We start from the raw sequence: 16,888 nt of genomic DNA on the forward strand, positions 1-16,888 counted from the left end.
TGAATTACTGGATGAGATCAAAGGTACTAAGCCCAATTCTGGGCACCAGATTTTTCAGACTAAAGTATGCTCAAAAAAGGGTTATAAAAATGATCTATACCAAATTTCTTCAAATCTGAAACAAAAGATTGTTGTACATTCCTCTAAGGAAGAAAAGGTAAAGTCACTGTCAAACCATCACATTTTTTATCACTCAGATTTATGTTAAACGTTTTGAAAGGACTTATTCTTACTTATTAGACTTAGGTTTTATCTCCTATCACTCCTGTGAATACATAAAAAGGAAAATAGGCAAATAAAATAATTAATCTATTCCTTAAACTTTACACTCAGACCCCTTATTGTATCCAAGGTGCTAATGTCCATTATATTTCCACACAATACCATCCATCCCCTGTTGCATACCAAGAATCCTACTAATAATGCAGCATTTCTGAAAAGCAAAACGAAACAAGCCATAAAATAACTGAAAACCACTGCTACTGGTTCTTAACTTTCTCCTTACCTATTTAAAACTGGCTTACCTTTCTTCCCTCCTTATCAACTTTACTGAGTAATGGAGCAGATCTACTTTTGATTTCTGCTTTGGGAATGTGGCTAAACACATGTGATTCATTGCTTTTCCTACTCTCTCACATAATCATTTTATTCCTAGCTGATAAAAGAGTGTTGTGCCATTATTTCTAGGATTTTCTTGCAAACCACGGACATTCAGTCTTCTGATGTTGGCACTTTTACTGTTCAGTCATGCACAACTAGGTGATAAGTGCTGCCTGGAGAACGAAGATCATAGGACATCATGGATGATAGAATGCATTCCAATTTCAGATGTGTTAAATGTTGAAATATGCTAATTGAAAACTGTATAAGGAATATTTGCAAATTGTGGGGATGGAGAACAAGAAAAGACGACCTAAGGAGGACATAAATCAATGTAATTTTAACAAAAGTAGATGAGGTAAGATGATTATTTTCTGTAATTTCTGAGAAAAGAACTAGAGTTAAGTGAAGAAATTACAGACCGCCATTAGAATTCACAGAAAAGAACTTAACCAAATTTGGGTTGTTTAATACAAAACGGCCCTTGCTATAGAGATTTGTTAAGTCCATTCTGTAAAGAGTCTGACACGACCACTTACAGAATCTTACAGATTTCTGAATGATATACCAGGATGATTAGATAATTCCAAAGGTGTATTTAAATTCCTTAACTTGTTCTAGTACCTCTGCAGAATATGACAACTATAATCTCTCTGGAGCAAACATTAAATAACTGCTGAAAAATATTTAGCTTGCTGTTATTCACCTATTTTAACATCCTATAATGAAAAAGTGGTGCAATAAGAGACATATATGGAAGCTTCTTCAATTGTATGCATAATGCTTTATTTCATAAATTAAGTGATATTAAGAGAGATAAAGAGGTCTGTATTTCTTATTAAAATAAAAATGAACTCAGTACCAACTCAGGATTGCACTAACTAAGAAGAAATCTATTAAGTTCCAAAATTATATTTAAACTTCCCAAGTCACATTTGCTAAAGGCATCAAGGAAAGAGGAAGTTCACCAGAAATAAACATATGAGATAATGGAATGAAAAAGAAAGGGACTATGTACACTTGACCAAACATGAGAAGAGAAGTATACAAACTAGTAAAACAAATAGTAAGCAATTTAGTATTCACTATCTATTACTTTATTTGAATTTTACAACTGTACTACAAAGCAGGTAAGACCATTATCCGCATTTTACAAATTAAAAAATCAAGGCTTAGGAGGGTTAACAACTTGCTCATAATGATTCAGGAAATAAATGATAAAACTAGAACAGTTCAGTAATTTCTGCCTTAAAAAAAACACATTTTACCCACCGTGAAATACTGTTTCAAGCTTGTATTCAGGGACAGTCTAATTATCAATAAGAACAGATGAATTCTGGCCAACTACTAAGTATTAAGCCCTGTACTAATTGCTTTGCATCAATTATCAGTTAATTCTTTTAATAACCCTATGAGACAGGTACCATTTATTATCCCTACTTTATAGAAGAGAAAATGGAGCACAAGAAAGTAAAGTAATATGACCATGGTAACATAGCTAGCTTAAGTTCATTACAACATTGTCCTAGCCCAAACTAAGGTCCTACTATGGATCAAGGCTCCAACTGTTTGCATCAACAGAAATGAAATCATTTCAGACAGGAATATAAATTCTGTACAAATGTCTTAAGCAATAATCAAATTCACTTATAAAAGTCAAGTTTGGAGTGGAAAAAGTAATTTATCTGATAAATTTTTCGCTCTTTTTCCTTAGAAATATCTGATCTGCAACTTAAAGTAAAATTATAAAATGTCTTGCTTCTGGCCAAAACTAATAATTAATATTTTAAAAGAAAAATTTAAAAACAAATGTATCTGAATGTTGAGTGTAAGATGAAGAGTGGCATAAAGAATATATCAACAACTAACAACTGGAGAGTTATCTTCATAGTATAAAATATGACCTATGCAAGTAGTTACTAAGTACTGATAGTCATATTAGTATAGTCTATTAATAAGACTCATTTTCCTATAAAATTACTTTTTTTTTTTTAAACATAAGACCTCTCTAGAGCAATAAGCAAATGCTACCTATCAAAGACTTAGACTGCCTTTGCAAAACTGGGAAAAACCTAACAAAGACCTAAATGTATATTCTAAATGAGCTAAAGCCAGGACACTACTTTTAACCTTAAGGTTAGTTTCTTTGGGGCACTGCAGGAGTTATTAAGATATTCATTGCTTTGGAGCCTTAGTATTACTCTGCACTTTCATCACAGATGACACCATTCCCAAAACTATTTTCTTACTGACACACTTATTGTAATAATAAAAAACTGATGACACAAATGGCAGTCCTGGACAATCAACGGAAAGTAAACATTTTTACAAACGATAAACTGGGAGTATATATTTACAAAACAAGGGATTAAAAAATCATTGCCCTTAACATACACAACTCTGTTACCATCAATAAGAAAAGACATTCTAATGGAAATATAAACATGGCCACTAACAGAACTCAATACAGATAACATAATTGGATGTTCAACTTCATTAGTAAATGAAGAAAGTGCACATTAAAATGAAACGTTCTGCTCATCAGATGAATGACAAAGAGCAGCTGTACGCAATGTTAAAAGGGTGTGAAGAAAAGGGTACTCTCAGGCTACTGTTGGGAACAGAATTAGTATTATTTCTCTGAAGGTCAATTTAGTAGTTCTTATCAAATCAAAAATGCAAACATAATCTCTTGATCCTGAAGTTTCACTCTACAAAATCCCATTTGTATAGCTGCAAAGACTGTACAAGGATAGTCTCTTCCAGATTACTAATAGTGGTGACAAGATAGAGATAAATCAATAACCCCCCAATGACAGTTCAATTACAGTCCATTCATACTACAAACTCTCTTATACAGGTCTTTTTATTTTTTTTTTTTTGCGGTACGCGGGCCTCTCACTGTTGTGGCCTCTCCGTTGCGGAGCACAGGCTCTGGACGCGCAGGCTCAACGGCCATGGCTCACGGGCCCAGCCGCAGAGCGGCATGTGGGATCTTCCCGGACCGGGGCACGAACCCCTGTCCCCTGCATCGGCAGGTGGACTCTCAACCACTGTGCCACCAGGGAAGCCCAGGTCTATTTTTAATATAATGAAAAATGTCTAAGATGCAGCACTAAATAAAAAAAGCAAAACACTGTAACAAATGATGTAGCAGCACAATAGATACTGAAAATATCTGAAAGGCAAGAACAAAACAAACCCCCAAAACAAAAACCTGGGGTATAAGGAAAACAAATGTACATGTATAATTATCAAGAGAGCAATTATCAAGGGAGCTAATATACTTTTCAGATTCAAAAAAGCTAGTCAACCATTGGGTTGTGAATTAATTCAGTACATTCAAACTCAAAATGTAAACATTTATACAATGTATAAGCTCAGCTGAACAAAACTGAAAGAGAAAAAAATGACTAAATCCAAAGACTAAGACAGATAGGAAAATCCCCTCACTACTCTAAATAAGGAAAATAACCACAGACATAGAACAGATTCACAACCAATTTCAAAATTTCGAGGAAATGATTTCCTCCCAAACTACTTCACCAAAATTCACCCAGAAGAAACACGTCACACTTGAATATTCCAATTACCATAGACGCAATTGAAAGATACCTAACCAGATGATTTTATAGTAGAACCTTATGCAACCTTTAAAGAACAGAGGATTACAATATTATTTCAGATCACAGAAAGAGATGAAAAGCTCTTTATCAGTTACAAAACTCAACAGAAAAGGTATCAAAAAAAGAAAAGCAGGCAATGTTACTTATAAATATAAATGAAAGAATTTAAATAAAAGCCAAGAGAATCCTCAGTATATACACTCTGACAAAGTAGAATTTATTGTAGAAGTGCAAGGGTAGTTCAATATTGGGATATCTATAAAAGAAAGTATTTCTATTAACAAATTGAAAAAAGAAAACACCACATGATCACACTAATAGACTTGGTATGATCAAATTACATCCCGAATATCATGACAATTCATAAGTCTTCAAAAAATAAAAACAAAAAAATCCTCAAATAATACAATAATAAAGAGAAAAACATTTAAATGATAGCTTATCAAAGGCCAATAAAAATTATCCTAAAGCCACTTCCATTAAAATCATGACCAAAACATAAGTCTGCAATCACTATAATTTCACAAATACACTATGGCAATAAAATTAATGACTGGTATTAAGATTGGGAAAGAGATAAATTCTCTTGCCTTTACTGCTAAAGACTCAAATAAAAAAAACAAACTAATTATCCAGTGCCTCTGGTAATCTAGCTGGCTATAAGATAAACATACAAAAATTTTTGAATGACAATAACTAGCTTGTAATAAAAATGGGAAAAATATTCTATTTACAATATAACAAGTTTTTATAAGGTAAAAAGAAATAAAAATAACTATAATAACTGTCTGTCCCACCGAAATAGAAAGAGGGACTTGTATATTGATAAAGAGTTAACAGATAAAGAACTTATCCTCAACATATATGCATTTATTTGCAAATGAGCCTTGAAATACAGAGCAAAAACAGAAAAATATGGGAGAAAAAGATGACATCCCTTCAAGTTAAAGATTTTAATATACCCCTCTCCTTAGATGAAAGATATGTCAAGATACAGAAAAACAAAATAACTTTAAATTATTAGCACAAAAAACTCCTAAAATTGGTGTTGACATAGAACATAAAGGAAGCTTTAATAAACTGCAAAGAATCAACATCTTATAGACTGTGCTTTCTGATCATAATGCAAAAAGGTATACCTTATAAAAAATAAGTCTCTCAAAGGCATGATCAATGAAAGAAACAATTGATAGGATGGACTTAAGTAAAATTAAAAACTTCTGCTGTGCCAAATGCAGTTAAAAGAATGCAAAAAGCCACAAACAGAAATTATTTGCAAAAGGCACATCTGTTAAAGTACTGTTAACCAAAATATATAAAAACTCTTTAAACTTATTAAGAAAAATGAGTAGGGACTTCCCTGGTGGTGCAGTGGATAAGGGTCCGCGTGCCAGTGCAGGGGACTCAGCTTCAATCCCTGGTCTGGGAGGATCCCACATGCCAGAGAGCAACTAGGCCCATGCACCACAACTGCTGAGCCTGCACTCTAGACTCTGTGCTCTAGACTCCGTGAGCCACAACTACTGAAGCCTGCGGCCTTGAGGTGGTGCTCCGCAACAGGAGAAGCCACTGCAAGGAGAGGTCCGCACAATGCAATGAAGAGTAGCCCCCGCTCAACACAACTAGAGAAAGCCTGCGCGCAGCAATGAATACCCAACGCTGCCAAAAATAAATAAAATTAAATCTGTAAAAAGAGTAAAAAATCTGGGCACCTCAACAAAAAAAGACATAGATACAAGTAAGCATATGAAAAGATGCTCAACATCATACACTATTACAGAGCTGCAAATTAAAATGAGATGCACCACACACCTATTAAAACGCCAAAAAAATCTAGAACACCAACAATACCAAATGTTAGTGAGGATGTGAAGCGACAGGAACTATCATTCATTGCTGGTGGGAAGTCAAAATGGTACAGCCACTTTGGAAGACAGTTTGGTAGTTTCTTACAAAAGTATATATACTATTACTATATGATCAAGCAATCGTGCTCCTTTATGTTTACCCAAGCGTGTTGAAAACTTAAGTCCACACAAAAACCTGTATGTTTTTAGCAGCTTTAGTCATAATTGCTAAAACCTAGAAGCAACCAAAATGTCTTTTAGTAACTGAATGGATAAGCAAAATGTGGCATGTCCAGACAACAAAATATTATTCACCTCTATTATAATTATTTTGTTATTCAGTGCTAAAAAGAAACGAGCTATCAAAGAAAAGAAATGGAGGAAAATTAAGTGAATGAAGCCAATCTGAAAGGGTCACATACCCTTTCAGATTCTAACTATATGACATCAGGAAAAGGTAAAACTGTGGAGACAGTAAAAAGACCAGTGGCTGCAGGGGTTGTGGGGGGAGATGGGGAGAGGGATGAAGAGACAGAGCACAGAGGACTTTTAGTGCAGCGAAACTATTCTGTATGACACTATCATGAGGGATACACGTCACCAAACATTTGTCAAACTCATAGAATGCATAACACCAAGAGTGAAACCTAATGCAAACTGAACTTTGGGTGATAATGATGTGTCAATGTATGGTCATCAACTGTAGTAAACATACCACTCTGGGGAGAGATGTTGATAGAAGGGAAGGCTGTATGTATGAGGGATAGGGGGTATTTGGGAACTCTCTACTTTGCACTCAATCTAAAATTTCTCTAGGAAAAAAAAAAAAGTCAATTTGGAAAAAAAAAAATCTGACATCTGGAAACCAAAAAAACCAACCACTTAATACCTAATAAAAAAAGAAATCAAATGAGGAAAAAAGAAAACAAGATATTGAGAGCTGAATAACAACAAAAATTCTTTATGTCAAAACTTAAGGGACTTCCCTGGAGGCGCCATGGTTAAGAATCTGCCTGCCAGGACTTCCCTGGTGGAGCAGTGGTTAAGAATCCACCTAGCAAAGCAGGGGACACAGGTTTGATCCCTAGTCCGAGAAGATCTCACATGCCACGGAGCAACTAAGCCCGTGTGCCACAACTACTAAGCCTGCGTGCCACAACTACTGAAGCCCGTGCGCCTAGAGCCTATGCTCCTCAGCAAGATAAGCCACTGCAATGAGAAGCCCACGCACCGCAACGAAGAGGAGCCCCCCGCTCGCTGCAACTAGAGAAAGCCTGCACGCAGTAACAAAGACCCAACAGAGCCATACATACATACATACATAAATAAGTTTATTAAAAAAAAACAAAAAAAAAAAACTTAAGCAGCACAGTTAAGGATGTCGGAAAACCAGTGAGCTAAGGACTCAAATTAAAACTAAAAGGACTCAAGATGCTAGAAAAAGACCGAGAGAGTAAGTAATCAAGAAGGAAGTAAAGATGACAACAGAAATTGAATAGTTACCCTCTCCCCTCTTCAAAAAAACCCAAAAAACGGACAATGATAGCAATCATGATTTCTAACTCTATGCTAAACAATTATTAAACCTCAATAACATAGATAAAAATCTGGAAAAAACATGAAATTATTAGAAGCAATTGAAAACTGGAATAGCCCAATAACCACTAAGGAAATTGAAATGGTAATGCAAAACCATTATCCTCAAAAACTATTAGAGCCAAACTAAACTTTAAAAGCTTTTGCACAGCAAAGGAAACCATTCACAAATCGAAAAGACAATCTACTGAATAGAAGAAAATATTTGCAAATGATATGACCAATGAGGGGTTAATATCCAAAATATAAACAGCTCATACAACTCAACATCAAAAAACAAAAAAATGAACAAAAAAACAAAACAACAACAGAAAACAACCCAATAAAAATTGGGCAGAAGACTCGAATAGACATTTTTCCAAAGAGGAAATGCAGATGGCCAACAGGCACATGAAAAGAGATGTTCAACATCAGTAATCAATCATCAGGGAAATGCAAATCAAAATCATAATGAGATATCATCTCACACGTCAGATGGCTATCATCAAAAAGAATGCAAATAACAAATGTTGGCAAGAACGTGGAGAAAAGGGAACCCTCGTAAATGTTGGTGGGAATGTAAACTGGTACAGCCACCGTGGAAACCAGTATGGAGGTTTCTCAAAAAAACTAAAAACAGAACTACCATATGACACAGCAATTCCACTCCTGGGTGTATATCCAAAGAAAATAAAAACACTAGTTTGAAAAAATACATGCACCCCTACGTTCACAGCAGCATTATTAACAATTGCCAAGATAAGGAAGGAACCTAAATGTCTATCAACAAACGAATGGATAACGAAGGTGTGATACACACACACACAATGGAATACTACTCAGCCATAAAAAAGAATGAAATTTTGCCATTTGCAGCAACATGGATGGACTTTAAGGGCATTATGCTAAGTGAAATATGTCACACAGAGAAAGACAAATACTGTATGATATCACTTACACGTGGACTCCAAAAAATACAACTAGTGAATATAACGAAGAAGAAGCAGACTCACAGATACAGAGAACAAACTGGTGGTTACCAGTGGGGAGAGGGAAGGGGTGAGGGTCAATACAGGTGTAGGGGATTAAGTGGTACAAAGTGTTTTGTATAAAATAAACTACAAAGATATATTGTACAACATGGGGAATACAGCCAATATTTTACAATAACTAAATGGAGTATAAATTTTAAAAATTGTAAATCACTATATTGCACACTTGTAACATATATTATTATACAGAAACTATACTTTAATTTAAAAAAAAGTGTTAGGTCCAGTCAGTTTTTAGTTGTGTTCTATCAAGCATTAAGAAATAAGTTACTTATTAAGTTGTTCTAAGGACCAGAAAAGAGAGATTATTCTCCAGAAACAAGCAACCTAAAAAAGATACTAGCAAACTAAATTCAGAAGAAATTAAACACACTTGTATGCACATATACATACCACTAAATACACATAATGAATAACTAGGGTTCATGTTCGTGATGTAAAGATGGCAATGTCAGAAAACTTATCCATGTACTTTCACATTAACAGAGTAGAAAAGAAATATCATATGATCTTAGTTGACATGGAAAAAAACACTGAAGAATTTAAAAAATAAGTACATATTGAACCCTATCAGCAAACCAGGAATAGAAGAAAACTTCAACTTAACATAGACTGCATACCAAAAAACTATAGTAAACATCATATTTAATGGAGAAATTTTAAACTTATTCCCTTTAGGAGAGGAAAGAAGACAAGATGCCAGTTTATCACTGCTACCACTCACCATAGCACTAGAGGTTCTGCCTGAAACAATAATAGTAGACACAAATATGAGGACCAGAAGAGAAGGTGCCAAAACGGTCATTTGAGGGTAGTGGTATTACACAGAAAACTCACTAAGCAACAAGAGTTCAGCAAGCCTGCTGGATAAGCACATAGAAAAATGATAACATAAAGCACAACAAATTCAAAATGGCTCCAAATCTTATACAGTATCTGTAATCTAACAGAATGAAGAATGCACAGTATTTAATGGAGAATATTTAAAACTCTATCATAAAACAGACTTAAAAGAAGACTGAACTACAGCAGTTGGCCCTCCACATCAGTGAATTCAACCAACCATAGATTGAAAATATTTTAAAAATTCCAGAAATCTCCAAAAAGAAAAACTTGAACTTGTGTAATCTGGCAACTTTACACATTTACATGGTATTATTGCACTTAGCTTTATTGTGTTTCGCAGATTATTGCCTTTTTAAAAAATTGAATGTTTGTGGAAACACTCTGTGGAGCAAGTCTATTAGCACCACTTTTCCAACAGCATTTGCTCACTTTGTGTCTCTGTGCTACATTTTGGTTACTGTTACAATATTTCAAACGTTTCATTATCATATTTGTTACAGTGATCTGTGATCAGTAATCTTTAGATTATGACTTGCTAAAGGCTTCGATGATTGGTTAGCATTTTCTCACAATAAAGTATTTTTAAATTAAGGTATATACATTGCTTTTTTAGACATATTGCTATTGCACACTTAATAGCCTACAGTGTAGTGTAAACATAACTTTAATATGCACTGGGAAACCAAAAAATTCGTGACTGACATTCACTTTACTGCAGTGGTCTGGAACTGAACCAATAACTGCGATAGGCCTGTAGTGAGCACCTCAACCTGCACAGCACTGGCACCAGGTGCTATGCAGAAAAAGCTATTTCTGTTTAGAAAGCCTGTCAGAATGACTGACTAGAAAGATCCAAACAGTCAATTTCTTCTAACAAATGTCAAGGCAACTAATACCTGAATTTTTGACTCCAGAAGGCAAAAAGAATTGCGAGGACAGCAGAGGAAACCTAGGGAAGTGACTCTCTTGGATCTGCTTGACCACAGATTAAATACACAGGAATTTCTCTTGCCAGGTACATATTCATAGCCTGAATTACATAGAATGTTCATTAGAGTTCTGGTTAGAACCATGTTTTGCTATCCTTAAACCACCACTCATTGTAAGGGAGTCTAAAAGGAAGTTAAAGTAATTCTGAACTAGTTCCTCATGTTTAGGAATAGAAAGCAAGTGGGACTACATCAAACTGAAAAGCTTCCACACAGTAAACGGAGTGAAAATATAACCTCTGGAATGGAAGAAAATATTTGCAAACCATAATAAGGGGTTAATATCCACAATATATAAGAAACTCCTACAAATCAACAGCAAAATACCACAAATAATCCAATTAAAGAATGGGCAAAAAAGACATACAAATGCCCAACAGGTATATAAAAAGATACTCAACATCACTAAGCATCAGAGAAACGTAAATCAAAACCATAATGAGATTTCACCTCACACTCGTCAGGATGGCCATTATCAAAAAACCAAGAAATAACAAATGTTGGCAAGGATGTGTAGAAACTGGAACCCTCCTACACGGTTGGTGGGAATGTAAATTGTATAGCCACTATGGAACAGTATGGAAGTTCCTATAAAAAGTTCATTGAAACATCTTTTTTTTTTTTTTTTTTTTGCGGTATGTGGGCCTCTCACTGTTGTGGCCTCTCCCGTTGCGGAGCACAGGCTCTGGACGCGCAGGCTCAATGGCCATGGCTCACGGGCCTAGCCGCTCCGCGGCACGTGGGATCTTCCCAGACCAGGGCACGAACCCGTGTCCCCTGCATTGGCAGGCAGACACTCAATCACTGCACCACCAGGGAAGCCCTGAAGCATCATTTTTAATAGCTAAGATATGGAAATAACCTAAGTATACATGGATGAATGGATAAAGATATATATAAAATGCACATACACACAAGGAAAACTATTCAGCCATAAAAAAAAGAATGAATGAAATCTTGCCATTTACAACAGCATGGATGGACCTTGAAGGCATTATACTAAGTGAAATAAGCCAGAGAGAGAAAGACAAGTATTGTATGATCTCACATGTAGATTCTGAAAAACGAAACAAAAAAACCAAGTTCATAGAAACAGAGAACAGACTGATGATTGCCATAGGGGAGGATGGTTTGGGGGTGTGGGAGAAATGGGTGAAGAGGGTCAAAATCTACAAACTTTTAGCTATAAAATAAGTAGGTCATGAGGGATAAAATGTACACCACGGTGACTATAGTTAGTAATACTGTATTATATCTTTGAAGAGTAAAGTCCTCCTCACACACACACACACACACACACACAAAATTTTGTTACTATGTGTGGTGATGGGTTAACTACTTATTTTTGGTAAGCATTTTGTAATGTATACAAATACTGAACCATTGCATTATACACCTGATACTAATATAATACTGTATGTCAATTATAAAATAAGGATGAAGATCAAGAAAAAAGAAAAAACACACAAAAAAGCTACACAAAAAAATTTCATAAGCTTTTCCCAATATACGTGTCTTAGGACATATATCCAAGTAAGCACCTACTGGGGAGGGTGGACTGGAGTAAAGGGAAAAAGAATAAAGGGAAGAATAGAGGGAAAAAATATGAGGGAACCGCCATGCATCAACAATAATGACCATAGCCTGAAAAGCACAAGTAACTGAAATTTGTGTACCTGAAATCAAAAAAGAATAAAACAACAGCAAGTTTTCAAATAAATACACAATATTTTTGGATGGGAAAGTTTAATTGAAAAGTATGAATATGTCAGTTCTCTTAAAATGGAAAGAATTAAATTAATCCCAGATAAAAACACAATTTTTGCCTTTTGAGCATGTCTCTGTGTGTGTATTTAAAGACTGCTTTTGGTGGGGGACAGGGAAATTCATATGCTAATATCTGAAAACAGCAAAGGACATAATGAAAAGAGAAACCATGAAAGACTTGTCTTATTAAATATTAAATCTACTCTAATCAGAAAATGGTGTAATATTGAATTAGAAATAGAGTGGAAAAGAAAACCCAGAAATGGATGTCAGAATATGTGAGAATTTAACATATGACAAAAAGATGTTTCAATTAAGTGAGGAAAAAAAATAGTTTGACGGACAACTGACACAACCAAAATATTAATCATGGTGGTTCCCTCATGGTAGAAAAACTTAGGGTAATTTACTTTCTTCTTTTTAACTTAAGTCTGCTTCATTTTCCTCCCAGTGAGCCCATATTATTTAAGTAAGCAGGAAAAACATGAAGCTATTATTAGTCAAAAACAAAAAAAGACACACACAATGGAAGAATACCAAATGGATATTTTATAACTATTCAATTTTAAAGCAAAAGATAAAAGTTTAAAATATTTAAATACAGGTCACAATTAAAAGTCTTTCACCCCAAATTTAAAATACTAACATACTTAAAATTCATTCACAGATTTCTGCATTTTCTCAACCATATGAGAATAACAGCTACCTCTCAGGACTACTGTTTTGATGAAATGAGATTACACACATAAACTCTTCACTGAGCTTTAAGGAATTAAAAAAAAAAACAACAAAAAAACCTTGGTGATTCCCATATCTCTGATTAAGTCTCACAAAAATCAGATTTTAAAATAAATTATTCAAACAAATTTTCAACCTTTGGCACAGAAGATAAAGGAAAAGGGTTCAACTTAGTAGATAATCTTCAAAACAGAAATAAGCATCAACGTAGTAGGCTAAAGAAGTATAATGAAATAAATATATTCCAAAGGTACTTACTGCACCGGATGTTGTACCTAAAAAAAAATTTTTTGGAACAATATTACAATGTGATAAATTATGCTCTCCTTAGGTTAACAGTGTTAAAATATTTATTCATACTATTTTTTCCTCCTCATCCCATCAGACTAAATATCCTAAGACTGTCCCATATCACCTATGTACTTGCTCTCTTTCCCACAAGAAAAACATCGATAGTGCAAAGCACTTTCAGAATTAAGTTGGCACTTTGAACTTTCAATGTGCAAACTCACTTGGGAGCTGTTTGAGCAGTATTCACACCCTTGCCTTTTGTTTCTCCTTTTCTTGCTAAATAGGTGTTTATCTTAACTAATTCCTGTTTCTCTGCTATACTGCTGAAGTACAGTAATGTGTCAGAACTCTGATTCTATGCTTTAGATTTCTGACAAGTTTAATTATCTAGGTTCCAAACACATGCTGTACAATACAGAATCCTTTAGCCACCATATATGCCTGTTTAAACTAACATTTAAATTAATTAAGATTAAATAAAATTTTAAAATTCAGTTCCTCCTTTGCACTAGCCACATTTCAAGTACTCAATAATTACATGTGGCTGTGTTTACTGTATACAACACTACAGATTACAGAACATTTCTACACTTACAGAAAGTTCTATTAGATGGTACTGTCCTAAACTATCAAAGCCATCTTAAGACATAAGGAGAAATCCCTATTAGTCACAAAGTTCATATGAATAATCTTTAATTTAGGAAACTAGTAGCTTAAAGCTATATGTAAAAAAAACAAGAGACTGTAAAAAGGAAACAACTAAGTACATATATACAGAGAGCAATAAAAAAAAGCTAGTATGGAACATCAATAATAGAGTCAAAGCATTTAAAAGTAACTAAAAAAAAAACTTTAAAGTAATTTTCCAGGATTATTTAGGGTAATAGTAACCACCTCTAGATATCTGAATAGGCTAAAATACTATTCTAAGGTATTGATATATCAGAGGTATTGATATATCAGAACATCATTACAGCTTAAAGAATGAAATCTGTGAAACATCTTAAAAAGATCAGTTATGGCCCATATAAACCTCCAGGAAAGCACACAGTGCATTTTAAACATATTTCGACCCATAATGTTCAAAAAAAAAAGTTTTGGCATAATCATGGGACAAAGTTCACCATCTGGAATACTAAATTACATGGAACATTACTTACTCATGTATAATTGAAGCATTATTATATGTTAAAGTCACACTAGTCATAATAAACACTTATTGGTAACTAGCTGAAAAAAATATATTATCACAGGGCTTACAAACTGCAATGACTATAAGGATCAAGCAGGTATCAGAAAAATGAGTGAAGTAGTCCAGAAGTCTGAGAGCACATGCTCGATATATGAAGTATGGAGTTGCTACCCATTCCACAATGTTTGCTGAGTGCAAATATGGACTCAACCAGAATTTTCCATTCAAATATTCTCTGAGTATCTACTGTGTTGAGAAAGACCACTGTAAATAATAAAAGTTCAGATCATCCAACTTCTCAAGATAAATTAAATTTTTGTATAGAATGATAAATTCAATCTTTATGTAAGCCTGCAGACTTTAAATGTCAGCAACTAATTATAAAATTTAAAAACATCCCGTGGGCCAAAGTATATCTGAAGATCAAATCTGGTCTCAGAATTCCAATATCTAAAATTGTGATAATTTCTTATGGATTTCCATTTTCCATTGCTTAAAAAAAAAAAGAATCAGGAGCTGATTATAGTGCCCAAGAGACACTGTTTTATTCCTCACTGTAACACGGTTGCTACCGTCCAAATTAAGTCTAATATATATCACCATAAATGGTATACATACCTGCTGCTACATCCATATTATTTACTCCTGGCTGTAAGAATAAAAATGAAATTAGTAACATTCACCTTGCTTAAACTGTATTTTATATACGATTCTCTTAAAGCATAATCAGTCCCCTCTATGTATCAATTCTCTAGCCACTGACTCAAAGATTCTTGGTTAAGTTTTAGTGATCTCAGTTCCCTGAGCTTGCTATAAATTGTAAAAAAAAAAAAAAAAAAAAAAAAAAAAAATTGCAGTAATCTGGGACTACTGAAGCACTTTAATCTTAAGTGTTTTATTTATATAATTATCGGTTATATAAACATCCACAACCCTTTACCCACAATTCTAAGATCCAAAAAGCTCTGAAAAACAAGTTTTTTTTTTTTTTTTTTAGTTTGGCACCAAAACTCATCAGTGGCAAAACCTATCCTGAATGATATGAACTGTTTACAGTCTTATTTATCCCACATCAGAATGAGTATCTTTAAGTTCTGCTTTAGAAATATTGTGTTAGAAATTAAAGTGCACGGCCCAAGATCCCGTGGGAAATTTTTACATAATTATTATATACTATATGCAATGTATTACTTTATAATATAAAAAAAAAATTGAAATGTATCTGGCCCTAGGGGTTTTGGATACGACACTGAAAGCCTACCCCAGTGGAGTATGCCACATCTGTTCATTATAACTAATAAATAAGTCATGCTAACTTGAATATCATAATGATTTCTATATTGCTATACCACCCAATAAGGGTGATAAGAGTATTCAAAGATTTTCTAAGTAATGTGCCACAGCTGAAGTCTCATGAAATGTGGATTTCAAATGAAATCTTCTGATTTCTAAATTTAGGATCTAGTATTAAATCACATCCTATCAATTTTTAATTAGTATATGGTAAAGCAAACGTCTGCTCTTTCAGATTAGAACGCTACAAGAACAATAAAGTGCTTCTGGCTAAGGAATTATGCTTTTTAGAATTCTAGACTTGTTTAATGTAGAATTAACTTAGTAACTAAGGATGTACAACAATTATAATATAAATATAGGAAAAAATGTAAACGCCTGGATTCAAGAAACTAAAAATAAAAGTCCATGTAATTCCCATCGTGTAGTACTTAGGAGGCACTTAAAAAGTTAACATGATTGCCTACAAAATACGTATGTTATCTCATAGACAAAAGAAATCAAAACATCACAGAAAACAGTTACTTTCACAAGATTACCGGTAAGGCAGGCTGCATGGAAGCCTGAGACATGTGAGACATCATCATTCCAGGCATTACTGAAGACATCATTCCAGGCATCTAGAACAAAAGTAAAAAAAGATTACTATATAAGACCAAAGCACCTAATAGGATTTTAAGAATCTATCTGGTTATTAAAACTAATATGTACAACTTAGGATTAAAACCCAGTGAATACTACACTACATGAATAGTATGCTTAGTAAGTGCTTGTTGAATGAATGAAGTATTTTTTTAATGACCTATTTTAATACTTATGTCATTATTTATATGTATTGTCATAATTATTTTAATACATTTAAAAGTTTAGACTATGGTATGTTATTTGTAACTTAAAATTTAAGAATATTAATTTCCTTTTAATTTTAACTCAACACCCATGTTTTTCTCTTCTTTGGAGCAAGGCAAAAAAAATTTTTCAGTGTTTCTCACCTTTGATTTTTAATATCTGATTAAATAATTTTTATAGCCATCTGGTCTTTTTAAAACTTCTAGCTCAAAGGTGCTTATAA

The 16,888-nt window shown here is 33.9% G+C and overlaps 1 protein-coding gene across 9 annotated transcripts in view; it reads right to left on the bottom strand.

The window, feature by feature from the left end:
* Positions 1-16,888, bottom strand: part of PRPF40A (pre-mRNA processing factor 40 homolog A) — a 54,956-nt gene that overhangs the window by 24,398 nt on the left and 13,670 nt on the right. For all 9 annotated transcript variants that reach the window (XM_033400048.2, XM_033400047.2, XM_004276805.3 and 6 more), the window contains exons 3-5: positions 16,356-16,436; positions 15,142-15,172; positions 13,299-13,315 (exon numbers count right to left, since the gene is read on the bottom strand). In XM_033400048.2, the coding sequence (XP_033255939.1) occupies positions 13,299-13,315; positions 15,142-15,172; positions 16,356-16,436 (129 nt within the window). The remainder of the gene's footprint in view (positions 1-13,298; positions 13,316-15,141; positions 15,173-16,355; positions 16,437-16,888) is intronic.

Source organism: Orcinus orca, chromosome 7 (genome assembly GCF_937001465.1).
Source record: "Orcinus orca chromosome 7, mOrcOrc1.1, whole genome shotgun sequence".
NCBI lineage: Eukaryota > Metazoa > Chordata > Mammalia > Artiodactyla > Delphinidae > Orcinus > Orcinus orca.